Below are 27,448 nucleotides of genomic sequence, written 5' to 3'. Positions count from 1 at the left end.
TTAAGGGACAATCAGGGTGATTGTTAGTGGACACCAGTGTCTCCACTAAGATGGACAGGGTTCCTCCCACGGCAGGAAAATGCTCTGTCCATAGTCTGGGCAGGAACCTGCCAGGTGTCTGCGTCCTGCTTGTGTGACATCAGAGACAGGTGCAGATTTTTCTCTATAGAACCAGGAGCTCACAGTTAGGAACCAAGCATGGTAAAAAACAAACATGCATTCCCATCTCAAGAGTAGGCTCCTGGCCCATGCCTACTTGTAAAGAAGCTCTTCCACATTAGTTCTTCAGATGGTCTCACTTTACACAGCGTGGAGAGCATTAACAGATTCTACTCCCAAGGATTCATTCATTCATTCATCTATTCACACATTGACAGTAATTTGCAATAATAATTGTTTCTATATATAAATATATATAATATACTTCCTAGAAAAATGAAAATAAACTTAAGGGTTAGTGTTATAGCTCAGTGGTAGAGCCCTTGCTTAACATGAACAAGGCCCAAGTTCAATCCCCAGCACCATAAATGATCAAAATGTACATGATGAAAATATCCAACTATCAGTTAGAAAATGATGCTCCCTCCTTTGTTAGATGGGTCACAGTTGATTATGCATTCTGAGGCACCTGTTTGTTTGACTCTGACGTGAAGTTTGGGTGGGTCAGAAGAACATCCATGTCTCCGCTGGACTCTGCACCTACAATAACAAAGAACATATACCTACTAATTAGGCCATGCTAGAATAAACTAGAAGGGCCTTACTTCCAAAAGGTAACTTTCTACTAGACTATAATGCATATCTACTCAGGTCAATGATAGAAACAACAGAATATGGGATAAACCATAGTCTCACACATTCCCATCCATGAGCAAGTAGACTTAACTAATATTATGTCTAAGTCTACTTATTACTACATGTTACTAAGTCTATGAAGTGACACAAATTACATCTTTTCTTTCTTTCTTTCTTTTTTTCCAGACAGGTGACCACTCTGGCTGTCATGGAACTTACTCTGTAGCCCAGGCTGGCCTTGAACTCACAGAGATCTGCCTGCCTCTGCCTCCTGAGTGCTGGGATTAAAGGCGTGCACCACCACATCTTTTTAATCCACACTGTCACACAGACTAGGCGAGTTTACCATCAAGCCATGAATAACTCAAGATTATGAAGTATGTTACCTCGTCTGAAACTGCCGCAGACTGTAGCAATGTATTCCGAATCCACCTTTTTAACTTCGCTGAGTACAATATCCTATCAGAAGAAAAATGAGGTCAGTATCCAAGTCAAGCCGCATCCTCAGGCTGACGAGGACCACCATCAGGAGCCTTACTTGCATCTGCAGCATCTCTTCACGGGGGATTCTCTGCTCAAAGTCCTCGAAATATCTACAAAGACACAGCAAACGGAAAGGGACTGCCGTGTAATTTTAATCTCTTTACAAACTGCCTGCCCTATCAAGCATAGAAGCAGATCCTACTCAGAAATCAAGACCAGACTTCACTGGGAAGACAAGAGAGCCAGGGCAGGTGTGGAGAAGGCATCTACTCCTGAATCGATTCAGGTCCTGAACGGCATCCTTTGTTCAGCTTCAGACTCACGTTCACAGAACAGGAGCAAAGAAACGAGGCTGAGAATGCAACTTAACTGGGAGACTTTTTGCCTAGCGTGGACAAAGCCCTGGGTGCCATTCCCAGGCCTGCATGAACCAGGCGTGGTGGCACAGGCCGTTACAGTGCTTAGGAGGTGGTCATCCTCCTCTGGCTACACAGCAAGTTCAAGGCCAGTCCAGGATACCTGAGATCCAGTCTAAACAAACAACCCAAACACAGCAAATATATATAAACTATTGCTTCTGGTTCTCAAAGTAGACTGCTCTCTGCTAAGTTAAAGGTTCAAAGGTCAAAGCACCTAAAGACTGCAGAAACAGGAACAAGGCTCTGATGTGTTACTGCCCTGAGGGTAGCCAGATGCTAAAGAATCTATGTGCGGTTTCATTTTACTTCCTTTCTAAATAATGATAACACACAGCATCGAAAAGCTATAGGGAATTTTGAATGTTAACAACAGGAAAATGATAAATGTTTAGGATATGGGTATGTTTACCCTGATTTAAGACATTATACAATGTATACATGTAACAAAACATGTTGTAACAAAATGTTATACAATGTATACATGTAATAAAACACAGTACCCCATAAATATGTGCAATTTTGTTTTTATGTATCAGTTGAAAGTTATACCAACAGTTTTCAAAATTTTTGTATTTTAAGTATTATCCCACAACATGGATGAACCTAAGAAAATTAGATGCTGGGTGAATAAGCCAGTCATGAACGATGTGTGAAACATTTAGGACAGGAAAAGCTGTAGAGGTGACAGATGATTGGTTCCTAAGCTCGGGAAGAAGTGTGCACGGGTCAGATGGGGAAGAGCACACCAGGCTCCGTTAGGGTAAGAAAGGTGTCCTAAAATGACTGGAATAGTGGTTGCACAACCCTGTAAATATATTAAAAGTTCTTCAACTGTATATTTTACACAGGTTGACTGCATAATATATAAACTGTATCTCAGGGAGGCTACAGGAGAGCATCTCAGCATGAAATAGTGTCTACACATAGGCCTAAGGATGATTGATAGTGCATGTGGGTACCGGGCTCATCAGAAGAGCTCATACATTCCCCTAACACCCGGGTTCTCCAAGGACTACACAAATGTGTCAACAGGAAAAAATGAAAGGTTGTGTAACAGCAGAGACACACCCAGTGCAAGTGCACTAACACTGTGACACTGGCTACACAAAATCACTCTTGATGCTAACCAACTGCACTGCCGTGTAGACTTTACACGCCTCAGCTTCTTCTCAGAGTGTGAGTAAGTTCCTGAAGGGCTCCCTGAGCTCGGTGTAGTACCTAATGCCTGTAATCTCAGGTCTTGGAGGTCTAAGGCAAGAGAATCACAAACCTGAGACCAGCCTGGGCCGTGAAAGACATGCAAGGTGCAACAACGTCTCAAATATATGAGACCCTTCAATACAGTTACACCTAACCACTCTGCTGTTTTCACAGACCTGGTGCTTTGCACATGTAGACAGGATGAACACTCATAGGCTAGCTGATGTACTCAGATCTCAGTTCTCCATAATTTAGAAGGAAGTTCCCCAATTAAAGTTATGAAAATGAAAAGAATTCTCAAAGAAACTTTAAAAAAAAAAAGCTAGACTGTAATAATAAAATATATGAGCGTAAGCATAAATTTTACAAGACTCTGCAACAAATTTTAACATTTCTGAATAGAAAAACGGTTGTATTTAGCTAAGTCTAAAGATTTATGTAACAACTGATGAAAAAAGAGGCCATGAATTTGAAAGCGTAAGGAGAGGTATGTGTGAAGGAGGGAGGAAAGGAAAGGAAGAAATGTTTTTATTAATTATTATAATCTCAAAAAAAAAAGGATGTCTCTGAAAGCTTATACATCTCAAGTATCAAAACTGGCTATCTTACTTCAGCCCAATTCGTTGATGATGGTTCAATTTGTCTTCATTTTTCCTGAGATCTGAATAGAAGATAAAATTGAGGTGTTTAATTTGAATATAGTTTAGAAAATATAATAAACACAATTACCTTTTCTACAAAGAACTAACCTGGAGATACTGAAATGATTCAAAACATGGTGGGAAAAAAAATCCACATATACTAACTAGGAACTAGTTTAAGCAACTTTTCAAATCAATGTTGCAAAAACCTGATTTTAAGATTATTTTTATGTAATATGTGAGAATTTCAGGTAGAAGTTCATGAAAGAGTATACAGCACAGATCAGGAATCACAGACAATCCAACTGGCTATAGTTAAAACACTGATAACAGATCTAACATCGCTTATTATACTCTTTATAGCAGCAACCGTGACCACAAGCTTAAGGTTTTATAATTGACTACATTTGTTTTTTTTTACTTTTTTGAGACTGGGTCTCACCATGTAGTCCTTGCTGGCCTTGAGCTCAGAGATCAGCCTGCCCCTGCCTTTCTAAGAGCTAGGATTAAAGGCATGCGCCACTGTGCTTGGTCTACACTCATTCTTTTTAAACGTGTTTAGCTTCCTTGTTCAGTTAGTATTGAGATGAATTTGTGAAGTCACTGTGCTAAAACTCCTAATGGAGAGAAAGGTATCATCTTCATCTTTTAATCGGGAAAAGTTGTAATATTAATGTGTCTTTCTAGGCATGAATGTGGTAGCAACTCTTGTTAAAGCAAAACCAAGACAATTAAGCTTCAAATATAATTTGTTTAATCACCAGTATACTGAGAGATACATAAGTTCCCTCTGAAGAAATGGAGAAAATTATGTATATTTCTGACACATTCACATATACTACCTCCCAGAGAAAACACTACCAAATATATCTGAAATGAAATGAAAAGGATTACAAGTCTGTTACACAGTCACCATTATATTGTATATCTGAATTATGAAATATAAAAACTAGAACAGGAGATTCTAGACATTACCAGGTGAATAACTTTGTCAAACTCACAAGTTCTTGACCCTTTTGGCCAATCATCTCACTCAGATAAAGTGCATGTGTTACAAGCAAAAAAGTACAAACTCCTCCTGCGACATACAGGTAGCTTATTTTCTAACTATTTGACTCACAAGTAACATGACTAACATAAAGTAGCCCACAAGAAATAGTTACCATCTTTGTGTTTTCTACTCACCAAACACTCTAAGTGCTTTACATCACTATGGTATCAAATCTTCTGAGTCAGAAATTTTATATATATATATAAAATACATACATACATACATACATATAAACACACACACACACACACACACACACACACACACACACACACACACACACACACACACACGACCCAGAAACTGAAGAACTAAGCTAACCCCTTACAATGATGTACTGGAAGCGACATTCAAATCTCAACCAGTTTCCAAAACATGCCCACCTAACCCATCTGGGTTGCTTAGAAGTAGCCACACCCACAACTATTTCATCCTGTGCTAAGGGTGGCACAGTAAACATCCCACAGGTATGTGCTAATGAGTCCGCATGTGCCCTTGGGAAAGTATGAGAAGTTACAATTAAAGGATGCTTACATGAGGCTAAGGAAAATGGACTAAAGTATTTGGTTTAGGCTCTAATGCCCACCCCTCCCCCTTTCTTTGAAAGCAAGCATTCCTCCAACAGCACTGTGCATCTCTAACAGAAACGTTCTCAACACACAATCTACCTTTTAGTCTAAGACGTCACTGTCTAAACTCTGAAGAAACAAAGGCCATTTAGACCTTGTAAATTTTTTCAAATAATCACTTAGTTGTCCTTAAGCTGAGAAGTCTGTCATGTGCTGTTTGCACTTACTGAGAAGCTAACTTTCAAAGCAGAGGTGTTTCCTTCCCCTACCTCCCTCCATTTCAGACCCAAGCACATGTACCTTAAAGTGTCCTTCAAGGCCGTCTTAACTCTGACAAGGAGCAAAACAGCCCAAGAGTAAGAAGACTGCCTGATTATCAGCTAGGAGGTAGAGCGTCGCTAAGAGGTCACTGTTGTTTGTCCCTGATATAAAAGTGCCTGCAGCGGGAGAGGGAACTGGAGCTTCAGCCACAGGACGCTCATCCTTACAGAAAACGCTCACCCAGGAATTCCAACCGACTGCTTCAACTTCTCCAGTCAGATTCTGCGGATATTGTGGGCACCCCATTTGAGGATGTTAGCTTCCTGCTGTACTTGTTCTTTCACTCAGAAGACTCCCCGCGGGGACTGGTCTCCTCAGGACTCTCTCCCCTGGGGACTCCACCTGGCTGCCTTAGAGGGGCTTCCCCAGTTGATTTGGGCTTCGTGTGTTGAGTGTGGGGTGGGATGACACTTTGTTATCTGCTGCTACTCACTACTGTTTTATTCGGTTTGCTGTTATATATGCTGATTCAAAACACAAATACGGCTTTATGGCTCATTCTCCAGCTCATATTGCACAAAGCAACTTCCTGTTTGTCTTAATTTTTTTGTTGCAAACCTAAAAATGTCTACAACAGGAAGGTAAACCTCACCCTAGCTCTGCTCTCCACTGAGCAGTCAAGAAGAATTCCTTCACTTGCATTTACTCATGGAGAACGGGACTTTCAAGACGACCCTGTTGGAGCTTTAACTTGGACGCAGTGGCTCATGTGGTACTTACCTTCTAATGTTTTAATTCCTTCATCTACAAACTTCCTTGCAGCAGATGGACTACAACGACAAGGAGACACTGTCTCAGTATTGGGTGAAACTCAAGGTCTCTGATCATCAACGTCTTTTGATGTCAGGCACAGAGCTAGTATTAATAAACAAGATTTGCTAAATGCGGCATGGTTACTTTGCTAATGTCCATTTCACCCAAAGAATTTCTGCATCTTAAGTCAATTGGTGGACAACCATCAACTTGAACATAAAAAAGACATCTAAGGCCAGGCAGTGGTGGCGTCTGCCTTTAATCCCAGCACTTGGGAGGCAGAGTCAGGCGGATCTCTGTGAGTTCAAGGCCAGCCTGGTCAACAGAGCGAGATCCAAGGACAGACAACAAAACCACACAGAGAAACCCTGTCTTTAAAAGCCAAAAAAAAAAAAAAAAAAAAAAAAAAAAAGACATCTAAGTAGCTAGCTGTCATAATGCTCATGCAAGACATGTGGGCACTTGAACACAATTGAGATTTACTGAGGGCCTATTATGCGCCACACACACTGTTGGAAACACTATATAAATAAGGCAAATAGTAGCCCTGGTATTTACCCACTTACATGCTAGCGGTAGCAGAAAAACAATAGATAGGAATATAAACAAGAAAAATGTCAGGTAGATGAATACAGTAGGACACCACAGAACAGCTGCAGCTCACTTTAGACTGGATAGGAAGTACAGCCCTCTGAGATGCTGAGCTGATATACGAATGACAAAAAGCCGGCTGTTTGGGAGGCCAAAGGGAAAAAGAATTCAGGTAGAGAAACAATTCATGTGAGCCCCACAGGTAAGCATGAGCGTGGCTTGTTCAAGAAGAAAATGAACACAGTCGAATGACACAGGGTGGTATGAAACACCACCAAGTGGTGCACAGGAATCACATGCTACGGCACTCCTTAAGCATGGTGGGAAGTTTGGGTCTTCCTCTGAGCACAGTGCATAGCTATTAGAAACAAGGAAAAGCCAGTCATGAAACTGCTTTAGGTTTATAGCTTATCACTGCGACTACTGGGTTCAACAATAAAGTGATGTGTTATGCAAACAATTCAGCTGGCAGTGGCAAGAGGAATAGCACCTCTATTTCCCAGCCCTCTTACACCATGTCAGCTTTTGGTATTATAAAGAGAACAGGAGGAATGTGCGCTCACACACACGAAGTCATTGGTCTGGGAGACTAAACATCCTACTGTATGTGGTGCAGAGACAGACACCGACGGCAGGAGGCGCTGTGGCCAAGAAGAAACAAGACTGAACGGGGAGCCAGGAGCCAGGGCTTCTAAGTAGCTATGCAGCAGCTGCTTACTTTCTGTGTGCATTCCTTCCCTGAGAAGGAGGGTAGTATACCAAATGCTCTCTAAACTACCTTCAAATAGACATTTGTGCAGTAGCCTTGATCTTGGAGGAGTCATGCTGATTTTCGATTTACTGTGTTTAAAACTTTAATAAAGGTCACTTAATGGGACAATTATCATACATCTAAAGGAATGTCTTGACCCATAAAGATGAAAGAATAAAGTACCACAGACCTAATATTTCAATGTTAACCTTTCATGTGTCCAGTGTTCAAGAAGCTTGCTTTGTGGCTAGCCCCAAATTAATTTTAAGATAAAAAATTTACTGGCCCAAATTTTAAAAAAAGGCTGAGTTCTTGTTCCAAGTTCACAAGGTGCTGTAAAGAAATACGCAAGATAAACATGCAGCAGATGCAGTCTACAATAGAAAGACATAACAGCAAGTGCTGGAGTTGGGAGGGGAAGAAAGCCCTTGTCAGGGAACCAGGCCTGTCAGGAAGGCGGTAACACCCCCTGCCTCCGATGGCCTTAACACCGAAGCAAAGCAGCTGGGGGACCAGCCGCAGACCCCTACGCTACCCAAGGATGAACTGAATGGGCAAAGGCATGAAGATAGGTGTAGAGGTGCGAGTTCTGAGAGGAGAAAGCATGTAATTTAGTTTGGTTGACATGATAATAAGACTAATTTACAGCTCTGACTGCTCAGGAAAGAGTTCTTACCCAATGCCAGTAACTCGAGTCAGGAAATTGATGGACGAACTCGTATCATCCTGACGAATCTTTAAAAAAAAAAAATGTAATAATGATTTAGGAATGCTTTGTGAACTGATATTATCTTACTGGGAATACACCAATAAGCTAAAAATAGAGCAAAAAATTATTTGCATTTGTAAAAAACACATGTGATTTGGGTAGTAGTGGGTGATAAGAGAGTAGCTAAAGGCATCTCATCTCTAATTTAGTCTAATTAAAAACGCATCACCTCAAGTAGTTACTTCTGTAGTATGAACATTTAGTATCTACTGTCTTTTCAGTTTTCAATTTTCTAATACTTTTAAAAGGTCTATTCACGGAAGACCAGAAATGTTATCATTAAAACAGATAAAAATCATTAAAAAATGCTCAGGGGAGTTCAGGCATAGACTGAAAAAATAAATGATCATGCTTCTTTTTTTTCCATCCGCACGTCACTTTGATGGTACAGTGGTACAATGAGAGGCAGCTCTGTCAGACACTCAGTCTCTCAAAGGCCACACACAGTAAGCGGAAGAAGAGGCTCTTTTTCTTTTGAGACAGCCTTACATGCTGCCCAGGCTGGTTGCAAAACCGTAAGATCAAGAGACCTTCCTTGCCTCAGCCTGCCAAGTACGGCTGGAGCCACAGGCATGTTTCACTTTGAGTGTTACAGAAGCAACATCTACACTCTAAAAACAGAATGCTTAACATCAAGAGTCCAATCAGCATTTTTCCTTCTGGGTCTCACTAAGACACATTATATCAATTATTCTGCTCTTGGCCATAAGGGAAGATACTGTAATCAAACAAGGAATCAAGTTAAAATGTTACCTTTTCAAGTTTACGCAATTTTCCAGTTGCCAAATATTCGTCAATCTTTTCAGCAATTTTTGTTCCTACTCCCGGCTATATAGAAAATTAAAAAAAAAAAAAAAGAAGAAGTCATATAAATGTGGTGATATATTGTGTACCCTAATAAAATTTGCTTGAAGATTAATGAACAGAATAAGCCACTAGATTAAATATAGAGGCCAGGCAGTGGTGGCACACACCTTTAATCCTAGCACTCAGGAGGCAGAGATCTGTCTGGATCACTGTGAGTTCAAAGCCACCCTGGAATACATGAGATTGACTCAGTCTAGGAGAGAAAACAGAGCCAGGCAGTGGTTGCACACACCTTTAATCACAGTACTGGGAAGCACACACGCCTTTAATCTCCGTAAGTGATGACTGGGTGGATAAGGGTATATAAGGCGCGAGGAGACAGGAGCTAAAGGCTTTTGGCAGGATCATCCCTTTCAGTTAGAGGCTTTTTCGGCTGGAGCCTTTGGGGTGAGGACTCAGGGGACTTCAGTCAGAGGATTTGTGGAACTGGTGAGGTGAGAAGTGGCTGTGGCTTGTTTCTTTGTCTCTCTGATCTTTCAGTATTTACCTCAACATCTGGCCCCGGACTTTTTATTAATAAGACCTTTAGAAATTCAAACAACATATAAATATAATGTTTACCAAGTCACTAAAAGATAAACACTGAGGAGTAAGAAGCAAGGGGTTATTGGACAAGTGTTGAAGCAAAAGGTATGGAAAACTGAACCCTGGGATGAAACTCCCCAGAATACAATGCTTAAAGGGCCGTCACAGAAAAGACTGGTAAACAATTTTAATGACTCTTGTTTACATAAAATCAACCACTGAGGGCTGGAAATGTAGGTCAGTGGGAAGTGGCTGCCCGACTCATGAGAGGTCCTGGATGTGTTCCCAGTAACACACACACACACACACACACACACACACCCTACTTTTACTATGGGAAACTGAGAAAACAGGCTGGCAAGGTGGCTCTGTGGGTGAGGGAACTTGTCGGCAAGGCTGATGACCTGACTTCAATCCGTGGAACCCACAAGGTAAAAGAAAGGAACTGATTCCTGCAAGTTGTCCTCTGACCTCCACGCATGCTTCACTGCATGCATGCATTCACACACACCCCCGAATAAATAAACGCACACAATTTTTAACTTAAAAAAAAAAGGGGGGTGGGGACCGGGCAGCAGTGGTGCACGCCTTTAATCCCAGCACTTGGGAGGCAGAGCCAGGCGGATCTCTGTGAGTTCGAGGCCAGCCTGGTCTACAGAATAAGTTCCAGGACAGCCAGAGCTACACAGAGAAACCCTGTCTCGAAAAACCAAAAAAAAAAAAAAAAAAAAAAAAAAAAAGGGAAATGTGAAAATAAAGTTACATACACAGTATTAAGATCACTTATTAATCTCGTGGCCCTTAAAATTAAATGGACAAATCTCCTGCACTCCTGTCCTCTAACGTTTGCTTGCATTATTTAACTGAGACTCTCTTAGAACAGAATTGTCCATGGCACCATTGTAATTATGTCAAATATTTGAAAACCAACCTAACGTTCACAAGTAGGATATCTGTTAAATAAATTCATACAATGAACTAATATGCAGACACACACACACACACACACACACACACACACACACACACACACACACACACACAAACCTGCAGTATTTATTGGTAAAATACATTTGTTTAAGTGTGTTAAGAAAAAGTACATACACTGGGGCTGGAGAGATGGTCCAATAGCTAAGAGCATTTACTGCTGTTTCAAAAGACCGGGTTCGGTTCCCAGGACTTCTATGTCCTTTTCTGGCCTCCAGAGGCTCCTGTACGCATATGGTGCACATAGACCCACATAACCACACACACATACACATAACAAAATTTTATTTTTATTAAAAAAAAAAAAAGAGACGGATGATGGTGGTGCACACCTTCAGTTCCACACTCTAGAGGCAGAGGCAGGCCAATCTCTGAGTTTGTGGCCAGCATGGTCTACAGAGAGTGTTTCAGGACAACCAGGGCTACAGAGAAACTCTATCTTGAAAAACCAACAACAATGACAAAGAAGCAAATACACTATTAAAACACAGAATACCAAGCCTCACCTTAGAGTTTCTGATTTGCTATGCCACAGGTAAATAGAAAGGCCCAAATCTGCACTTCCACGTTCCCATGAAGTACTGATGCTACTAGTCTGGACACCCACAGTGAGAACTACTACCAGATTGGCACACCCAACACAGTCTTGCTATTATACTAGCAACATGACCACTTAACTGTACTTAAGATTTTATGTTCTTCAGCTACAGTAACCACATTTCAAGAAATCAATAGCTCAAAGAGGCTACATCTCAAATGTAAAACACAAAAGAATAAAGATCCCATGTTTGAGTGCATTTTCCCAGTGCTTAGGCATGTACTTGCTCAAAGTTACAAACTAATGAATTCTTGCCACTTATTAGCGCTATTGGTCTTAGGACAAAATCTTTGAAGTAAAAATCTTGGGTCAAAAGATACACATTTCATGGAGCCACCTTTAATCCCAACTCTCCCAAGGCTGAAACAGGGCATCTTTGAGAGTTCCAGGCCAGCCAAGGCTACATAATGAGATCTTGTCTCAAAAAGGGGGAAAAAGATATACACATTCCGTCAAATGATGCATCAGAAAGACTGTACCAATGCATATTTCCTTAAGCAGTAACCATTTCTGTCCACAAGTCATATTACACTTGATAATCTGCCAGGCCCTATAGAGTATCTTGTCTCAATCTCACTTTACTAATGAAGCTTCATGTCTACTGGTCGTCTTTTTCATTTATGTGTGAGAGTGTGAGCACAGACCCACGGTGGCCTGGAGGTCGGAGGACAAACTAGTCAGTTCTCTCCCACTGTGGAGCCCCAAGGACTGAACTCAGGTTCAGCAGGCTTGGCAGCAAGTGCCTTTATCTACTGAGCCATCTGGCCAGCCCTGTTTAAACAAGCCTTCAATATGCACAGTAATATGACATGACTCAGTTTCTTGCTTTCTCCCCCACCACACCCCCAAAAAAGTCAGGGTTGACTACAGAGCTCTGGCTGACGTGGAACTCACTATGTAGACCAAGCTGGTCTTGAATTCATAAAGATCAGCCTGCTCCTGTGTCCTGTGTGCTGAGATTAAAGGCATGTGCCATAACGTCTGGCCCTACATTCACCTTTTTATGTTCTGTATTTATTTGATAATTTATAAGTGCCCCAGAAACTACTGAGTGCATATTTAACTTCTGAAAGGAACACTTACCAAGAAGAAATATACAAAAGATTTAGGGAGATTAGATATAAGAAATTACTCAGGCTTCTCATTTTCTAAATTGGGTAATAAAAATGTAAACAGTTTACAGACAGTGTTGCAATGATTTTACTCAGTAATATACTGGCCACAAGCAATTCAGACTCTGGCTATTTCTATACCTAACATAACAGAATAAAAGGCAAACAACTCATTTTGGAAATTTCAGATTTCTAGAATTATTCAGAAGCATTCACAGGAGCCAGCTAACAGATAGGTCTGAGATTCCTAAATAATCATAAAAAAAGAATAGCATTTTTAATGTTAAGTTCAGTCATAAAATTTTAGATTCTTTTTATTTCTTTGAAAGCTATATTCAGATTGGGATGATGTATATCTGGTTTTCAAGACTCACTGATAAAATCAGTGGGCTATTTACAGTAATGCTCTAAAAAGGATTGTCAGTGGTGATAAAGGACAAAATGGAAACAGGAATGACTTCTTAGATTTACGTCAAGACAGAAACACACACAAGAATTAAAGTCTAGTGTATTCATACCTTGGCTGGTGACTGTATTCAGGAAAGATCTATGACACTAAGAACAGCTTACAGTACACAGGATTGAAAACCTATACACTGGAGCATTTCTACTGAGTAACAAATTCAAGGTTAAGATGTGACATGTGACTAATGTTTCTCACCCAGTTACGAGAGTGAGTACCAGATTTATAGTAACATTATCACTCTGAACAATGACAATATAAGGACAGCTATAGTTTATGCTCTCAATGCTCTTACGAGAGAGTCCAAACGGCAGGATTTCAAGTCCAGAGGACTCTGTGAAACACAAGTAGGAACACTGGAGGAAGCAACACTCTCAGCACCTGGACCATTCAAAGGTCATGGCAGCTTGGCCTCTTCAACAAAAGATAGGTCAGACATGGTCCTTAAATGCGAGGCACTTCAGCTCACTCAGTGAGGTTTGGATGAGAAAGAACAATCTATCAATAGGCAGATGCCCCAGGGTATGCGCCGTGACATCACAAATCACTGAGAGATGTGACTCTAGAAACCATGACCCTTCTGGCATACAGGGCTTCACAGAAATGCAGAGAACAGTGCTACTGTAACATAATGCACTGACTGGCTGGTAAGAGCTCACTGCAGAACATTATCCCACACAAATTCCTATGCCAGGGGATCACAGGATAGCGGTAGGACCTCTATAACTAGACTAACAGCATTCCCTGTGACCATGGTCATCTTAAAGACTCACATTCAAGGTGAGCTTCCGCTTGAGAATGAGTGAATGTACGTATGGCCATGTATACAAAGGAAACAGACCGCATAATTTCTTCCCTCCAAATGAAAGTATTTCAGCTCAGAAAGTGTTAATATTCTATAAGAAATCAGGAGCAGTGAATTGGTTTGTGGGGGTCAAAGGTGCGTCAGATGCGAGTTCATTTTACAGAAACACATCAGATGTTTACATGTATGAACTCTTCAGTTACATGCTCATTAAGCTTACCAATTTCTTAGCTTCTGCTCCACTCTTGATTTTGTGTGGGTACTTTGCTATAACAGATGCTGCTTTTCTATTAAAAAAAAGGAAGAAGAAAAAAAAAAAAAAACGATTGAAAAGCCAGTAAACACATTTTTTTTCCTTAACTGAAATACACATACAAATATCCACATTTATTTTTAAAATTTTTGTATTTATAACTGGTATTCTACTATGTAAAAATTAAAAACTGACAACTGGATGTTCAGAGACTTGGAAAGAGCATGATGGGAACTGGTGAAAAGAGATCTGAGGAAGAAGGTGGAGGTCATGTACGTGCTTGACAACATGGACTGCCGCTCACCGAGGATGACCTGGCTACCGCTGCTCCTGAGTGCCAGATCTGCCAACAGCAGAGACCAACAATGAGCCCCAGATATGACACCATTTCCTGGTGTGATCGGCCAGAGACCTGGTGGCGGGTTGACTACAATGGATGGACCACTTCCTCTGTGGAAAGGACAACACTTTGTCCTTACTGGAGTAGACACTTATTCTGTTTATGGATTTGCCTTTCCTGCATGTCATGGTTCTGCTAAAACCACCATCTGTGGACTTATGGAATGCCTTACCCACCATCATAGTATTCCACAACACAGCATTGCTTCTGACCAAGGAACTTATTTCACAGCCAGAGAAGTGTGACACTGGGCCCACATTCACGGGATCCACTGGTCTTACCATGTTCCCTAGCATCCTGAAGCAGCTTGCCTGACAGGAAGATAGAATGGCCTTTTGAGACACAGTTACAGCACCAATTAGATGGCAGTGGCCTGGAAGGTGGTTCTCCAGAAGGTGGTATATGCTTGAATCAGCATCCAACATATGGTACAGTTTCAGAAAGCATCTTCAACAAATACTGCTGGAAAAACTGGATGTCTACAAGCAGTAAAATGAAAACTGACTCATAACTATCACCTTGAACAAAAACTAACTCCAAATGGATCAAAGATAGAAACCTGAAATCTGAAACCCTAAAACTTCTAGAAGAAAACATAGGAGTACCTTCCATGATATAGATGTAAGAGAGGAATTTCTGAGTAAGACTCCATTTGCCCAGGAATTAAGGCCAACAACTGACAAGTAGGACTTCATGAAACTTAAAAGCTTCTGAGCAGCTAAAGAAACAATCAAGAAGAGGAAACCCACAGAATGGGAGAGAATCTTTGCCAGCTATACATCTATCTGACAGAGGATTAATATGAAGAACTCAAAAAACATAATAATAATAAACTCAACATAATGAACAACAATAACAAAACCAAACCAATGAGTTATTCAAAAAGTGGCCAGGGATCTGAACAGAGCTCAATAGAAGATAAAAATGGCTAAGAAATATCTCAAAAAATGCACATCATCTCTAGCAATTAGGAAAATGCAATTCAAAACAACTTTGAAATTTCATCTTAACCCTGTTGGAATGGCAAAGGTTGACAAAACAACCAACAACAAATGATGGAGAGAATATGGAGAGAAGGGACCCCTCACTCACTGTTGGTGGAATTGCAAACTGGTGCAGTCACTCAGGAAATTAGTCCGGAAAATTCTCAAAAAGCTAAAAAGAAATCTACCATATGACCCAGACGTACCACTCTTCAGCATATGGCCAAAGGACTTGACATCCTCCTCCACAGATATGTGCTCAGCCCTGTTCACCGCTGCTCTATTCACAACACAAGGAAATGGAAACAACCTAAATGCCCTTCAGTCAACAAATGGATAATGAAAAGGTAGAATACTATTCAGCTATTAAAAATAATTAGAAAAGGTCATATTGAGTAATCCTGACCCAGGAAGATAAGTATCACATGTCCTGTCTCCTGGAGGCTCCGAGCTCCAAATCTTCAGATGTGAGCACAAATCTTGGAGTAACTGCAGAAACCAGGTAGGAGAGATGCTTTTGGGAGCAACAGAGGGAGGAATAGCAAGGTGCAAGTAATGATGGGGTGAGGAATGAGAAAAGGGGTGGGGCTCTAATTAGGGAGGGGAAAGATAAATACAGAAGAAGGGTAAAATAAGTATGGATGTCTGAAAGTGCCACAAGGAATCATATTATTAACTATCTTCTTAAAAAAAAAAGCCAATAATAAATCTAAGTCTGTGTAGAAATATACACACGTAGTTTAAAATCTGGGCTGACAATGCTCCCTCCACAAGCCAAAGAACAAAGATCCCTCTTTTGAGTTTTTGGCCGGGGCTTTCCTAGAGACTGCAAAACATACAGGCTATTACTACTGCCTTTGGCGGCATCCCAGAGGTGGAAGGTAAGTCCATACTGCTGAAGACACCATACACTCCAGACACAGGCCTCTGAGCTGGAACTAACCTCAATGTCCATTCTCTGAAGACTAGCTTTCATGGTATCAGAAGGCACCAGGTGAGCTTCCAAAGGAGGGAAGCAACCAACAGTCCTACCCAGCTATGATACCTATGAACCACAATGACCACCTGATGGCATGATGACCCTAAGTATGCAGTAGTGACACACACACATCTTAGTGGTGACCAACAGCTCTCTAACTGGACTTAGGACTCACTCATCAAGGGGGAAACCATGCCTGGGACTGGAAACACAGTCAATTACCCAGAGCTAGTGATAGTGAAGAACCTACAACACCACTTTGCTAAACCAGCATAATCCCTAACTACGTTCTACATGTCCTTTTTCTTTTTATGGCTACTTTATTCATAATTGTTGAAATTTGGGGAAAGGACAAAGTATATCTCAGCATGGGAATCTTGTGCTTAGCACATACAAAGCCTTGGTTCCACAAAACACTAGCAGCAAAACCTAGAGGCAACTAAGACAACATTAGTAGGTGAATAAATACCCTCCAGCAACACCCTTCAAAAGCTCTGACATAGCACAACATTTCATCAAGCACTTATCCATCCTTCAGGTACTCTGGGGATACCTGTTAGGCAGCTGTGACTTAACCATTAACATCACTTCATCAACTCATTTCCCTTTTGGAAATAGAAATTTTAATATGCTTTTATATAAAAGGTGACAGTGTTTGCAAAATGGAATTTGTAATCAATATTGACTGTATAATACATAATGTATGTATTTATCTCTAAAATTTTAATGGAGATCTTGTCAAATGCTTTTAATTTTTTAATACATTTACTTACTTTGTGTGTGTGTGTGTGCGCGTGTGTGCGTTTGTGTGTGTGTGTGTGTGTGTGTGTGTAAATGTGCACACATGCCATGTTGAATGTGTGGAGGTCAGAGGATAATTTATAAGAGACTGTTCTCTTCTCCCACGTGGAGGTCCCAGATCTAAATGTTCATCCTTATACCCACTGAGAAGTGTAGTCCTTACCCCTCCCTCGTCAAGGAACCTTCTCTTTGTAACAGACAGACACCATTACAAAAAACCACAATCAATCAAAAGGTAGAGTTATGAAGCCAATTCCTGAAGGATTTGTCTACAAAATAACTCCTAAGCCTAAGGCTCCAGGAACATTGAGGAAGAAGAAATGGAAAGATTGTGAGAGCCAGAGGATCAGGGAGTTTGCTATGAGACTGTGTCGCCTAATAATATCAGGAGCTACACACCCATAAAAATCTCACTAACATGACTGCCTAAACATGAGCTGAACAAGGATAAAAATAATAGACACGCCAAAGTGGTCAAGACCTCAACCCTACACAAAGAACTACAGGAAACTAAGGAATGCTGAGAACAGAGAAATAGTCTTCCCCAGGGAAGATCATCCCAATTGGTTATCCAATACCAAATGGTCAGCCCTGAAAACATACATACAAGTAACATTATACAAACTGAGCAGATTATATTTATGTGTTTAGGAACATATATGTGTATACAAATATGTATATAACAATAATTAATAAAAAAGGAGGTCATGAATTTGAAGGAGATCAAGGAGGGTTATCTATGGAAGGGTTTAAAGGGAGAGAAGGGGAAAGGGAACTGATGTAATTATAATCTCAAAAATAAAAAAATAATAAATATAATAATAACGATATAAAGAGTGACTCTAGATGAGGAAATTCAGGCATGGAACAGACTACTAAAGAACAATAATTGTAAGGAGGTAAGAACTAGCTTGGGAAAATGAGACGGCTTGCTCTGACTTTTAAAAGCTGAGGGCTTTCAGCATGTTTATAGGTTAAGGAGCTTAAGTAGGTGAATGTGGGAATAATGGCTAAGAGAAGGTGCCTGCTGAGGTAGGTTTGTGGTGATGGGCAATGGGTTTTCAGGAAGGTGACGGGATCAGCTACAGTCCAAACAGAACCAAAACACATCTATTTCTTTTTGTTGTTGTTGTTGTTGTTTTGAGTTTTGTTTGTTTGAGACAGGGTTTCTCTGTGTAGCCCTGGCTGTCCTGGAACTCACTCTGTAGACAAAGACGACCTCGAACTCAGAGATCTGCCTGCCTTTGCCTCCCGAGTGCTGGCCACATCTATTTCATAGTACAGATCTCATCTGCTGTTGTTCGTAATGTTTTAAAGTCACCTTGTATTTCCAGTCATTCAAGACAATGATGGGAATTTATGTGTCAGTCTACATCTATTTTCAGTCAGCATTGTAAACTCACCTGAATTTACTTTATACGGCTCAGCCAGAATTCTGCATATGTTAAACAAAGTGCCACTCGGTCTTTGCTTTTTTAAAACCTCTTTCAGATGGTACAAATATCCCCTGGACACCCACCCCCGATCCCTGCTAAATGACTCCATCAAACCAGGATGTCCGGGCATGCGAGCTAACATCGTACCTGTAGGCGTTGTACTTGTGGATTGCCTGGCTCACGTTCTTCTCAAAGTTTGCGAGTTCTGCAAAGACAACAAAAGCGCTCGAGTCAACAAGCACACAGCCGGGCACTGCGGTCCCGGGAAGGGGGTGTGGGTGGGTGGGTTCCTCCCGGGACGGATGCGGCTGGCACGGACGCTGCGGCTGCGGCCGGGGGGCCAGAAGCGAGGCCCGGCTGAGGAGAGGGACTCACCCACGAGCATGTCGGTGATGCCGCCGTTGAGCGTCTCCTGCGGCGCCTTGCGTTTGCTCATGGTGCCAGGGACCCACAACTGGGGCCCTACCGGTGGACAATGGCGGCCCCTGACAGGGCGCGGCGTGGTGACGTCACTCGCGCGCCGGGCGCCGGGGCGGGGCTTAGCGGGCGCCGGGGCTACAGCAAGGTTCTCCCCGATCGCGGTGGATCCCGGAGGGCGATTGCACCTTAGTGGATTAACCTGAGCTCCTAGCTGCTCTCCTGCTCCGAGAGCAGTCCGATTTAGAGCCTGGGGTGCAGAAGGCGGTGGACGTGGGCCGCTGTGGAAGGCATGGCCTGTACTTTATTAGGGAGTGCCAGCGCCTGGTCTGCTCTGAGGATCCAAGTTGCTCTGTGCTCTTGGGTACCGGGTAAAACAAAATGAAATATGCCAACCAAAACTTTTTAAGCATGTCTGTTAACCAACGGCTAGCGATGTGGGGTTTGTTTTTGTTTTTTAAATATCCATGCCTTTTGTGGGAGAAGCTGAGTTATGAAAAGACCACAAGGAAGAAGTGTCTGACTTAGCTGATCAGCAACGAAGTCCTCATATCATATGGCTTAGGTGTGAGACCCTTAGAATGTGCTTGAATTGAAATATAGCACCTGCGCTATTTAGGTGTACCTCTGGGGCTCATATTAACTACAATTGCAGCAACTGATTTGAGCATAAAGTTAAATTGTTATGATACACACTAGTGTAGGTAAATCTGAAAAGAGGATGAAAGGAGAAAGGAAAATCAAAATCAATGATAGTCTTGTCATCCAGTTTAGCCGTTATTAGTATTTTGGAACATATACCTTTCCTTTTCTACTCCAGTCCTAACTTTTAAACTTTCCATTGTTGTTGTTGTTTAATTTTAGTTCTTGTTTTGTTCTGAGATGGGATGTCTCTATGTAATCCGGACTGTCCTAGAACTATGTAGCTCAGGGTGACCTCAAACTCACAGAAATCCTCCTGCCTCAGTCTCCTGGGTGCTGGGGTAAGTATGCACCATCAGGCCCATCAATGCATTGTTATTATTTTAGTAATAAAGAAATGCTTTAGATAAATGACTTACTTTTAGTATTAAGGATAGGGCACTGCTTTGGGTATGGGACATACAGTAATGACAAGTCTTGTGCACATTTCCATGACATGTGGTGATAAAGCGGCCTAAAGCCAAGTCAAGAATATGAGTGTGATTCATTGTGAGAGTGCATGCTTGTCAGAAATGAGGCCATCAACACTACACACCCACCACACTGTACACCCACCACACTGCACACACTCAACACTGCACAACCACCACACTGCACACACTCAACACTGCATACCCACCACACTGCACACACTCAACACTGCACACACTCAACACTGCACACACTCAACACTGCATACCCACCACACTGTACACACTCAACACTGCACAACCACCACACTGCACATACTCAACACTGCACACACTCAACACTGCACACACTCAACACTGCATACCCACCACACTGTACACACTCAACACTGCACAACCACCACACTGCACATACTCAACACTGCACACCCACTATGCTGCACACCCACCACACTGCACACCCACTACACTGCACACCCACAACACTGCACACCCATAACACCACAAGAATAAAACAAGGAAATAGGACAGTCTTTGGGAACTCAGAGACAGGGTCTAAAGCACTGGTTCCCAAGCTGTGGGTCATGACCCCTTTGGGGGTTGAACAACCCTTTCACAAGGTCATCTAAGACTATCAGAAGACACAGACATTTGCATTACTATTCATAACAGTAGCAAAATCACAGTTATGAAGTAGCAACAAAATAATTTTATGGTTGGAAGGTCACCACAACATGAGGAACTGTATGAAAGGGTCACAGTGGTAGGAAGGTTGAGAACCACTGATCTAGAAAGAATGCTTTAAGAACACCTTTTTCATAAAGGTCCCCATGCAGAGACATAAGGAAGGTGAAGGGAGCATGAGGATAACAACTGGAGTGGTCCCTGTAGAAGCAGCAAAGACCACCTCCAAAGCTTCAGCTACAAAGTTCTGCACAAACTGGAACAAGTTCACTGGGCCTGAGATGTGAGGATCATCAGGGATCATCAGGAAGCCAGTGTGGGCGGTAAAACTAGAAAAACAAGGAGCTCTCTAACCTCTGGCCGGACTTGGCTGTCCTTTTCCTGCATCACATCCTCAGCACTTTTTCTGTTCTCCTTTCTACCCATGTGTACATTTGTATACACAGGTGCATTCTAGGCCGGAATACACATGAAGTAGAACATGCAGCCTTTTTTCTTTTTGAGGTTGTGTATCCTTGTTTAATATATATTCTAAGTCCACCCATTTTCTTGAAGCTTGTAATTTCATTTTAGAAATGAATAATATCCCACTTTATATCTGTGCCAGATTTTTATTACCCATTCATCTGCGGATAGACATCTAGGCTTTTTCCATTTTCTTGCTATAGTAAATGGAGCAACAACAAAAATGGATATGCAAATATCTCTAGGGTAGGGCATGGAAGTCTGAGTATGAGTCCAGGAGTGAACTGCTGCGTCATACTGAAGTTCTGTTTTTAATGTTTGAGGAACCTCTGAACTGATTTCTGAAATGGCTGTATTAGTTTGCACCTCTACTAGCCATGAAGAAGTGTTCCTCTTTTACCACATCCTCTCCAACATCTGTTATTAGATTTCTTGATGATTGCCATTCTGACTGGGCTGGGGTGGGATCTTAAAGTAGTTTTAGTTTGCATTTCCTTGATGGCTAGGGATACTGAACACTTTCAAGAATATTTATTGGCTTTGTACTTTTTTGTTTGTTTTGAGACAGAGTTTCTCTACATAGCTCTGGCTGTCCTAAAACTCACTGTGACCAGGCTGGCCTCAAACTCACAGAGATCTGCCTGCCTCTGCCTTCTGAGTGCTGGGATTATCTCTGTAAGTTCAAGGGCAGCCTGTTTTGCATAGTGAGTTTCAGGACAACCAGGGTTGTTACACAGAAAACGCTGTCTCCAAAAAACCAAAAAAAAAAAAAAAAAAAAAAAAAAGGTTTTGTTCTTTTTTTTTTTTCAAGACAGGGTTTCTCTGTGTAGCTTTGTGCCTTTCCTGGAACTCACTCTGTAGACCAGGCTGGCCTCGAACTCACAGAGATCCACATGGCTCTGCCTCCCAAGTGCTGGGAATTAAAGGCCTGCACCACCACTGCCCGCTTTGTACTTTTTAAAAACCTGTTGATTCAGTTCATTAGACCATTTCTTGAATGACAGATTTATTTCCTTGGGATTTGGTTTCCTTGTAAATTCTGGATATTACTTCCTCATCTGAAGTATAACTGGTTTTCTCCCTTCTATAGGCTGTAGGCTTTGCTGATAGTTTTTCTTGCCATGTCAAAACATTTTAATTTCATGTCATCCCATCTGTCGACACCTGGGTCTAGTTCCTACGCTATTAAAGTTCTGTTCAGAAAGTTCTTGCCCACTCCAGTATCTTAAAGAGTGTTCCCTACATTTTCATCCAGGAGTTCCAACAGTTCAGGTTTAAATCAATGTCTTTCATCCATCTTGAATTCTTTTCTGCACAAGGTCAGAGACGGGTGTCTAATTTGATTCTTTTTGGAGTGGAAAGGCTCTCATTTTTCCTCTGCATGTCTTTGATTAAGAAACAAAAATCAGCCAGGCATGGAGGCATGACTAATTCCAGCACTTGGGAGGCAAGGGCATACAAAAACTGCTGCAACTGTGGTCCAAGGAGGCAGCCAATTTGGAGGTGTGCATGTGTTTGGAGACCAAGAAGATGCAAGATTGAGGGGTTCACAGATTGTTTCTCCCTGGTTTCAGAAAGCCGCTGAGGCCAGACAGTGTGTAGCAGGGTCAGGGTCTGCAGGGACATTCATAAAGTTGGAATGGAGAAGTCTGGGTTGTGTTTGAGATTCCAGAGCCACGAGATACTTGCCAACGAGAGCTACATATGTACAGAGTGGAACAAACCCATGTGAGCAATGTCTATTACAGAAAGCAAAGTTGGAGGGGTCAAGCCATCTAAGCCCTTAGAAATCCAAAACCCTGATAACAGACACGGAGCCACAAGGACTGGATGTTTGCCCTACTGGGGTTCTGTGGTGATATATTGTGAATCAAATAAAGCTTGCCTGAGGATCAGAGGACAGAGCCAGCCACTAGATAAACATAGAAGCCAGGCAGTGGTGGCACACACCTTTAATCCTAGCACTTGGGAGCCAGAGATCCGTCTGGATGTCTGTGAGTCCAAAGCCACCCTGGACCACATGAGATTGATTCAGTCTAGGAGAGAAACAGAGCCAGGCAGTGGTGGCACACACCTTTAATCCCAGCACCTGAGATCTCAGGCCTTTGCTACCAGTATTTGGGAAGCACACAAGCCTTTGATCCCAGCACTAGGAAGGAAGTGAAATGGCTGGGCAGAGAAAGGTATATAATGCATGAGGAGACAGGAACTAGAGCGGTTTTGGCTGAGGACTCAGAGGATTTCTGGAGACAGGATCTCACCTTCCATTCAGCCTGAGGATTCGGTAGTGGTGAGAAGTTTCTCTAGTGGCTTGTTCCTTTGTCTCTCTGATCTTTCAGCATTTGCCCCAATATCCTGCTCTGGGTTTTTATTGAAGACCATGCAAAGGGTTCAGTCATGTTTTGGTCCAACCTTTGCACAGTATGTCCCTATTCTTCCCCTTTGTAATAGGAATGCATGTTCTGTGCCACTTTATGTTTCAAGGAGGTAATTTGCTGTTTTGTTTTACAGGGGGTCACAGTTAAGAGATTGCTTTGAGTTCCAGAGGGACTAGAATTTTGAAGTGTTGTTGAGACTTTTCAAGACTCTGGGAAATTCTGAAGTTGGTCTAATTTCAGGAGTTGCCCATGAGCTTTGAGGGCCAGGAACCTGAATGTGGTAGTTTGGATGAGAAATGTTCTCCACAGACGTATGTATTTAATACCAGGTTGGTGGTGCAGTTTTTTTTTTTGGGTTTTTTTTTTTTTGTGTGTGTGTGTGTGTGTGTGTGTGTGTGTGTGTGTGTGTGTGTGTGTGTAACCTTTAGGAGGTGCAGCCTTGCTAGAGAGGTGGGGTTTGTGTGGGTAGGAGAAAAATGCAAATCACCCAGCCTCCTATTTCTACCATTAGGCCATGCCTTCCAAGCCATTATGGACTCTAACCTCTGGGGCAAACGAAACCTTTTTATTATTGAAGTTACCGTTGGTTAATGTTTTATCCCAGCAACAGAAAATTACTACAGATGGTAAATACAGGATTCTCCCTAAAAGGTTACTGGCAGGTAAAGTTTTGCCTTACATGCACTCAAAACTAGGTCAGCCTGGACTGACCCTTCTATTCTTCATACCTAGATACACTGGAAATGTACTTGAATAGCATGCTTGTTATAACAAAGGGGTGGGAAAATTCATATTATTTTTCAGAGAAGGGAGAACACATAGCCTGAGGCAAGTTGGGGGGAGTAGGGTTTTTGGGGCTAGGTGTACTCTTAGGAGAGGGGTGTGTACACAAAGTGCATGCAGGCGAAGAGACTAGGCTGCAAAGTGTACTATTTATTTTTTAATTTATTTTTAAGACAAGGTATTGCTGTTTTAATGAGACAATTCCACGTAATTTATCTGGTAATCAAGAGAGGTTTATTTCTGGGATAACTTACAGCCAATAGGGATAGGTTACGGGATCCAGGAGAGATGAGGTACCATCCAGCAGAGAACTCTGGCTTGGTCTCCCATCCAGATTCCAGTATCATGAGGTATCCAGAAGAGAGAGTGAGCACATATGCACCTTGAATCTTAAGGGGGTCCCTCTCAGCCACGCCCCAGGGGCAGGTCAACCCAAGGGACAGGTCAAAGATAGGTGTGGCAGTTACCTGCCGTCACTCTAGGGGCAGTGTTTCAAGGTCAAAGCTGGAACAACTTACCCACTACGTCTCTCTACATAGCTCTGGACAAGTACATTAGAAGGATGTGTGTATATAACCCCCAAAACAAATGGGGTACCAACCTAAACTATCTTTTATGGAGGCTGAGTGATTGCATTTTTCTCCCACACACAGGAAGCAGAGTAGGAGATCAGGAAGGAAATTCGGCAAGACAGTAAATGTCCAAACCCCACCTCTCTAGCAAGGCTGCACCTCCTAAGGCTTACAAACACACACCAACTACACCACCAGCCTGGGACCAAGTGTTTAAATACCTATGTCTGCCTCATTCCTATGGATGGAGTCATAAGCTAAGAAGTTAGTATTGGCAGAGGCCCATGGTTTGCTTAGAGCTGATGCAAAAGTCTACTGGATAGCCATGGGTCTAATAGACAAGAGTCCCAAGCCAGGTAATTTTCTACAGATTTGACACCTATTGGAACTTTGGAAGAGAAACATCCATCTCGCCAGGTAATTATTTACAGAATTGACACCCACTGGAACTTGGGAAGGGGAACATCCATCATGAGCCCTTTTTATTCCAGTGACTGGAGCAGGTGATTTGTGTTCTAGGTCCAAAGACAGGAAATACTTAAAAAGAAGAAAAAAAGTACTCGTATTTGTCTTATGTGTATGGGTGTTTTTGCCTGCATGTATGTCTGTATCACAGGTGTGCCTGGTGCCAACATAGACCAGAAAAGGGCATCTGATCCTCTGCAACTGGAGTTAGATGGTTCTGAGCTGCCATGTGGATGCTGAGAATCGAACACAGGTCTTTTAGAAGGGCAGCCAGTGCTCTAATGGCTGAGTTATTTCCCCAGGCCCAAGATGGGGCAATTTTGTCCACACATGACTGAGACGACATTTAGGATATTTGAGCTGATATTGAGATGAAATTTTGGTCTCAGAATTGATGCTGCACTGGGTTAAGACTTTGGGAAGAAGTGGATATGTGGGTAAAGTTTTGTTGGGGCTAGAGGTTAGACTGGGTTGATGGTGGCCCTGGAATATGTCTACATCCTAATTTCTAGAACCTGTGAATGTCACCTCATATGGCAAAATGCATGACTATATTAACATCTTGAGAGGAGGTACTTAGCCTAAATTTTACAGACTGGCTCTAAACCAAATGACAGTTGTTCTTATAAATCATAAAAGGGCAAATCTGACAGAGGAGACGGCAGGGATGACTATCGGGGGTTGAGTGTGAAATGTCCTCCACAGCTCATATTTGAATACGGTCTCTATCTGGTGGTGCTGTTTGGGGGAGGCAGTGGAACTTTTGGGACAGGGTGCCTAGGTAAGGGCCAGAGAGATGGGGTTTGAGGGTCAGAGGTCATCTTCACTTCCCGCCCCCACCTCTCACCCTCTGCTATCTCAGCTAGGGGCCAATCCTTTGCCATGTCAGAATGGACCTTGAGCTATGAGAAAAGTAAGTGATGCAGTAAAAAGAGACACTATCACACGCTGAAGATTATCTGGAGCCACCAAAAATAGGAAGAGGCCAGCAAAGGCTCTTTCCCCAAACCTTTAGGGGAAGTACAGTCTTGTTGATGTCTAGATTTCAATTTCTTGCCTTACACATTAAGAATAAATTCGTTTTAGCTATGTTGTTTGTTATATAGAGAATTTTTCCCCCTTAGGGCCTTTTTTTGGTAGGAGTCCACTAGCAGGCTTAAAACAGGCCCCCAGGGAACTCACTATCAATGTCAGTCCTCAGATCCCTGCATAGTCTGCCTTCTGCTTTATTTATACACAATGTTTCAGGATGTTACCTGTTCTCAGAGGAAAACAAAATGTATCTATTTTATTGTGCTGGCTAGTTTTATGTCAACACAAGTAGAGTTAACTGAACATGGGGAACCTCAATTGAGAAAACGCCTCCATAAGATCGGCTGTAGGACATTTTATTAGTGATTGGTGGGGGAAGGCCCAACCCATTGTGGGTGGTACTACCCTTGACTGGTGGTCCCGGGTTCTATAAGAAAGCAGGCTGAGCAAGCCATGAGGAGCAAGCCAGTAAGCAGCACCCCTCCATGGCCTCTGCATCAGCTCCTGCCTTCACATTCCTGTCCTGACTTCCTTTGATGATGAACTGTGAGGTAGAAGTACAAGCCAGATAATCTCTTTCCTCACCCCCTTGCTTTTTGGTCAGAGTTTCATCGCAGCAATAGAAACACAAAACTAAGACATTGGTCTTTTGGGGAAACAGAAGTAACCCTTGAATTTCACTTCGTCATAAATTATGATGGTCTGGTGACAAACTTTCCAAATCACTGCTTTGGGTTAAAGTCATTTTCTTACATAAAGTTTTCCTGTGACTCTTAATTGCTTATTAAACCACAGCTCTTAGCCCAACATTCATTCCCTCCCGAATCTGCTCTCCTCCCATCCTTTCTGGTCTTATTCCCACTGCGCCCCTTCCAGGGTTTCTAAAACCATGCTTTGACTCCGGTACTTCTGGATGTTAGTAAACACTGAGCGCACATGAGGGGCGGGGCTCTGTGGTCTAAAGACATTACTCACGGATGTGTTTACA

At 42.2% G+C, this 27,448-nt stretch overlaps 1 protein-coding gene across 1 annotated transcript in view; it reads right to left on the bottom strand.

Annotated features, from left to right (window-relative positions):
* Positions 1–19,328, bottom strand: part of Polb (DNA polymerase beta) — a 34,718-nt gene extending 15,390 nt beyond the window's left edge. The window contains exons 1-10 of the mRNA XM_006982993.4: positions 18,928–19,328; positions 18,700–18,757; positions 13,921–13,987; positions 9,097–9,171; positions 8,251–8,309; positions 6,200–6,249; positions 3,507–3,558; positions 1,334–1,388; positions 1,182–1,254; positions 629–699 (exon numbers count right to left, since the gene is read on the bottom strand). Coding sequence (XP_006983055.1) covers positions 629–699; positions 1,182–1,254; positions 1,334–1,388; positions 3,507–3,558; positions 6,200–6,249; positions 8,251–8,309; positions 9,097–9,171; positions 13,921–13,987; positions 18,700–18,757; positions 18,928–18,988 — 621 coding nt within the window. The 5' untranslated portion in view covers positions 18,989–19,328. The remainder of the gene's footprint in view (positions 1–628; positions 700–1,181; positions 1,255–1,333; positions 1,389–3,506; positions 3,559–6,199; positions 6,250–8,250; positions 8,310–9,096; positions 9,172–13,920; positions 13,988–18,699; positions 18,758–18,927) is intronic.
* Between the last annotated feature and the right edge of the window lie 8,120 nt (positions 19,329–27,448).

Source organism: Peromyscus maniculatus, chromosome 17 (genome assembly GCF_049852395.1).
Source record: "Peromyscus maniculatus bairdii isolate BWxNUB_F1_BW_parent chromosome 17, HU_Pman_BW_mat_3.1, whole genome shotgun sequence".
In the NCBI taxonomy this organism is placed as follows: Eukaryota; Metazoa; Chordata; class Mammalia; order Rodentia; family Cricetidae; genus Peromyscus; species Peromyscus maniculatus.
The sequence above is the reverse complement of the archived record's forward strand: the minus strand, read 5'-3'. Positions and strand labels throughout refer to the sequence as shown.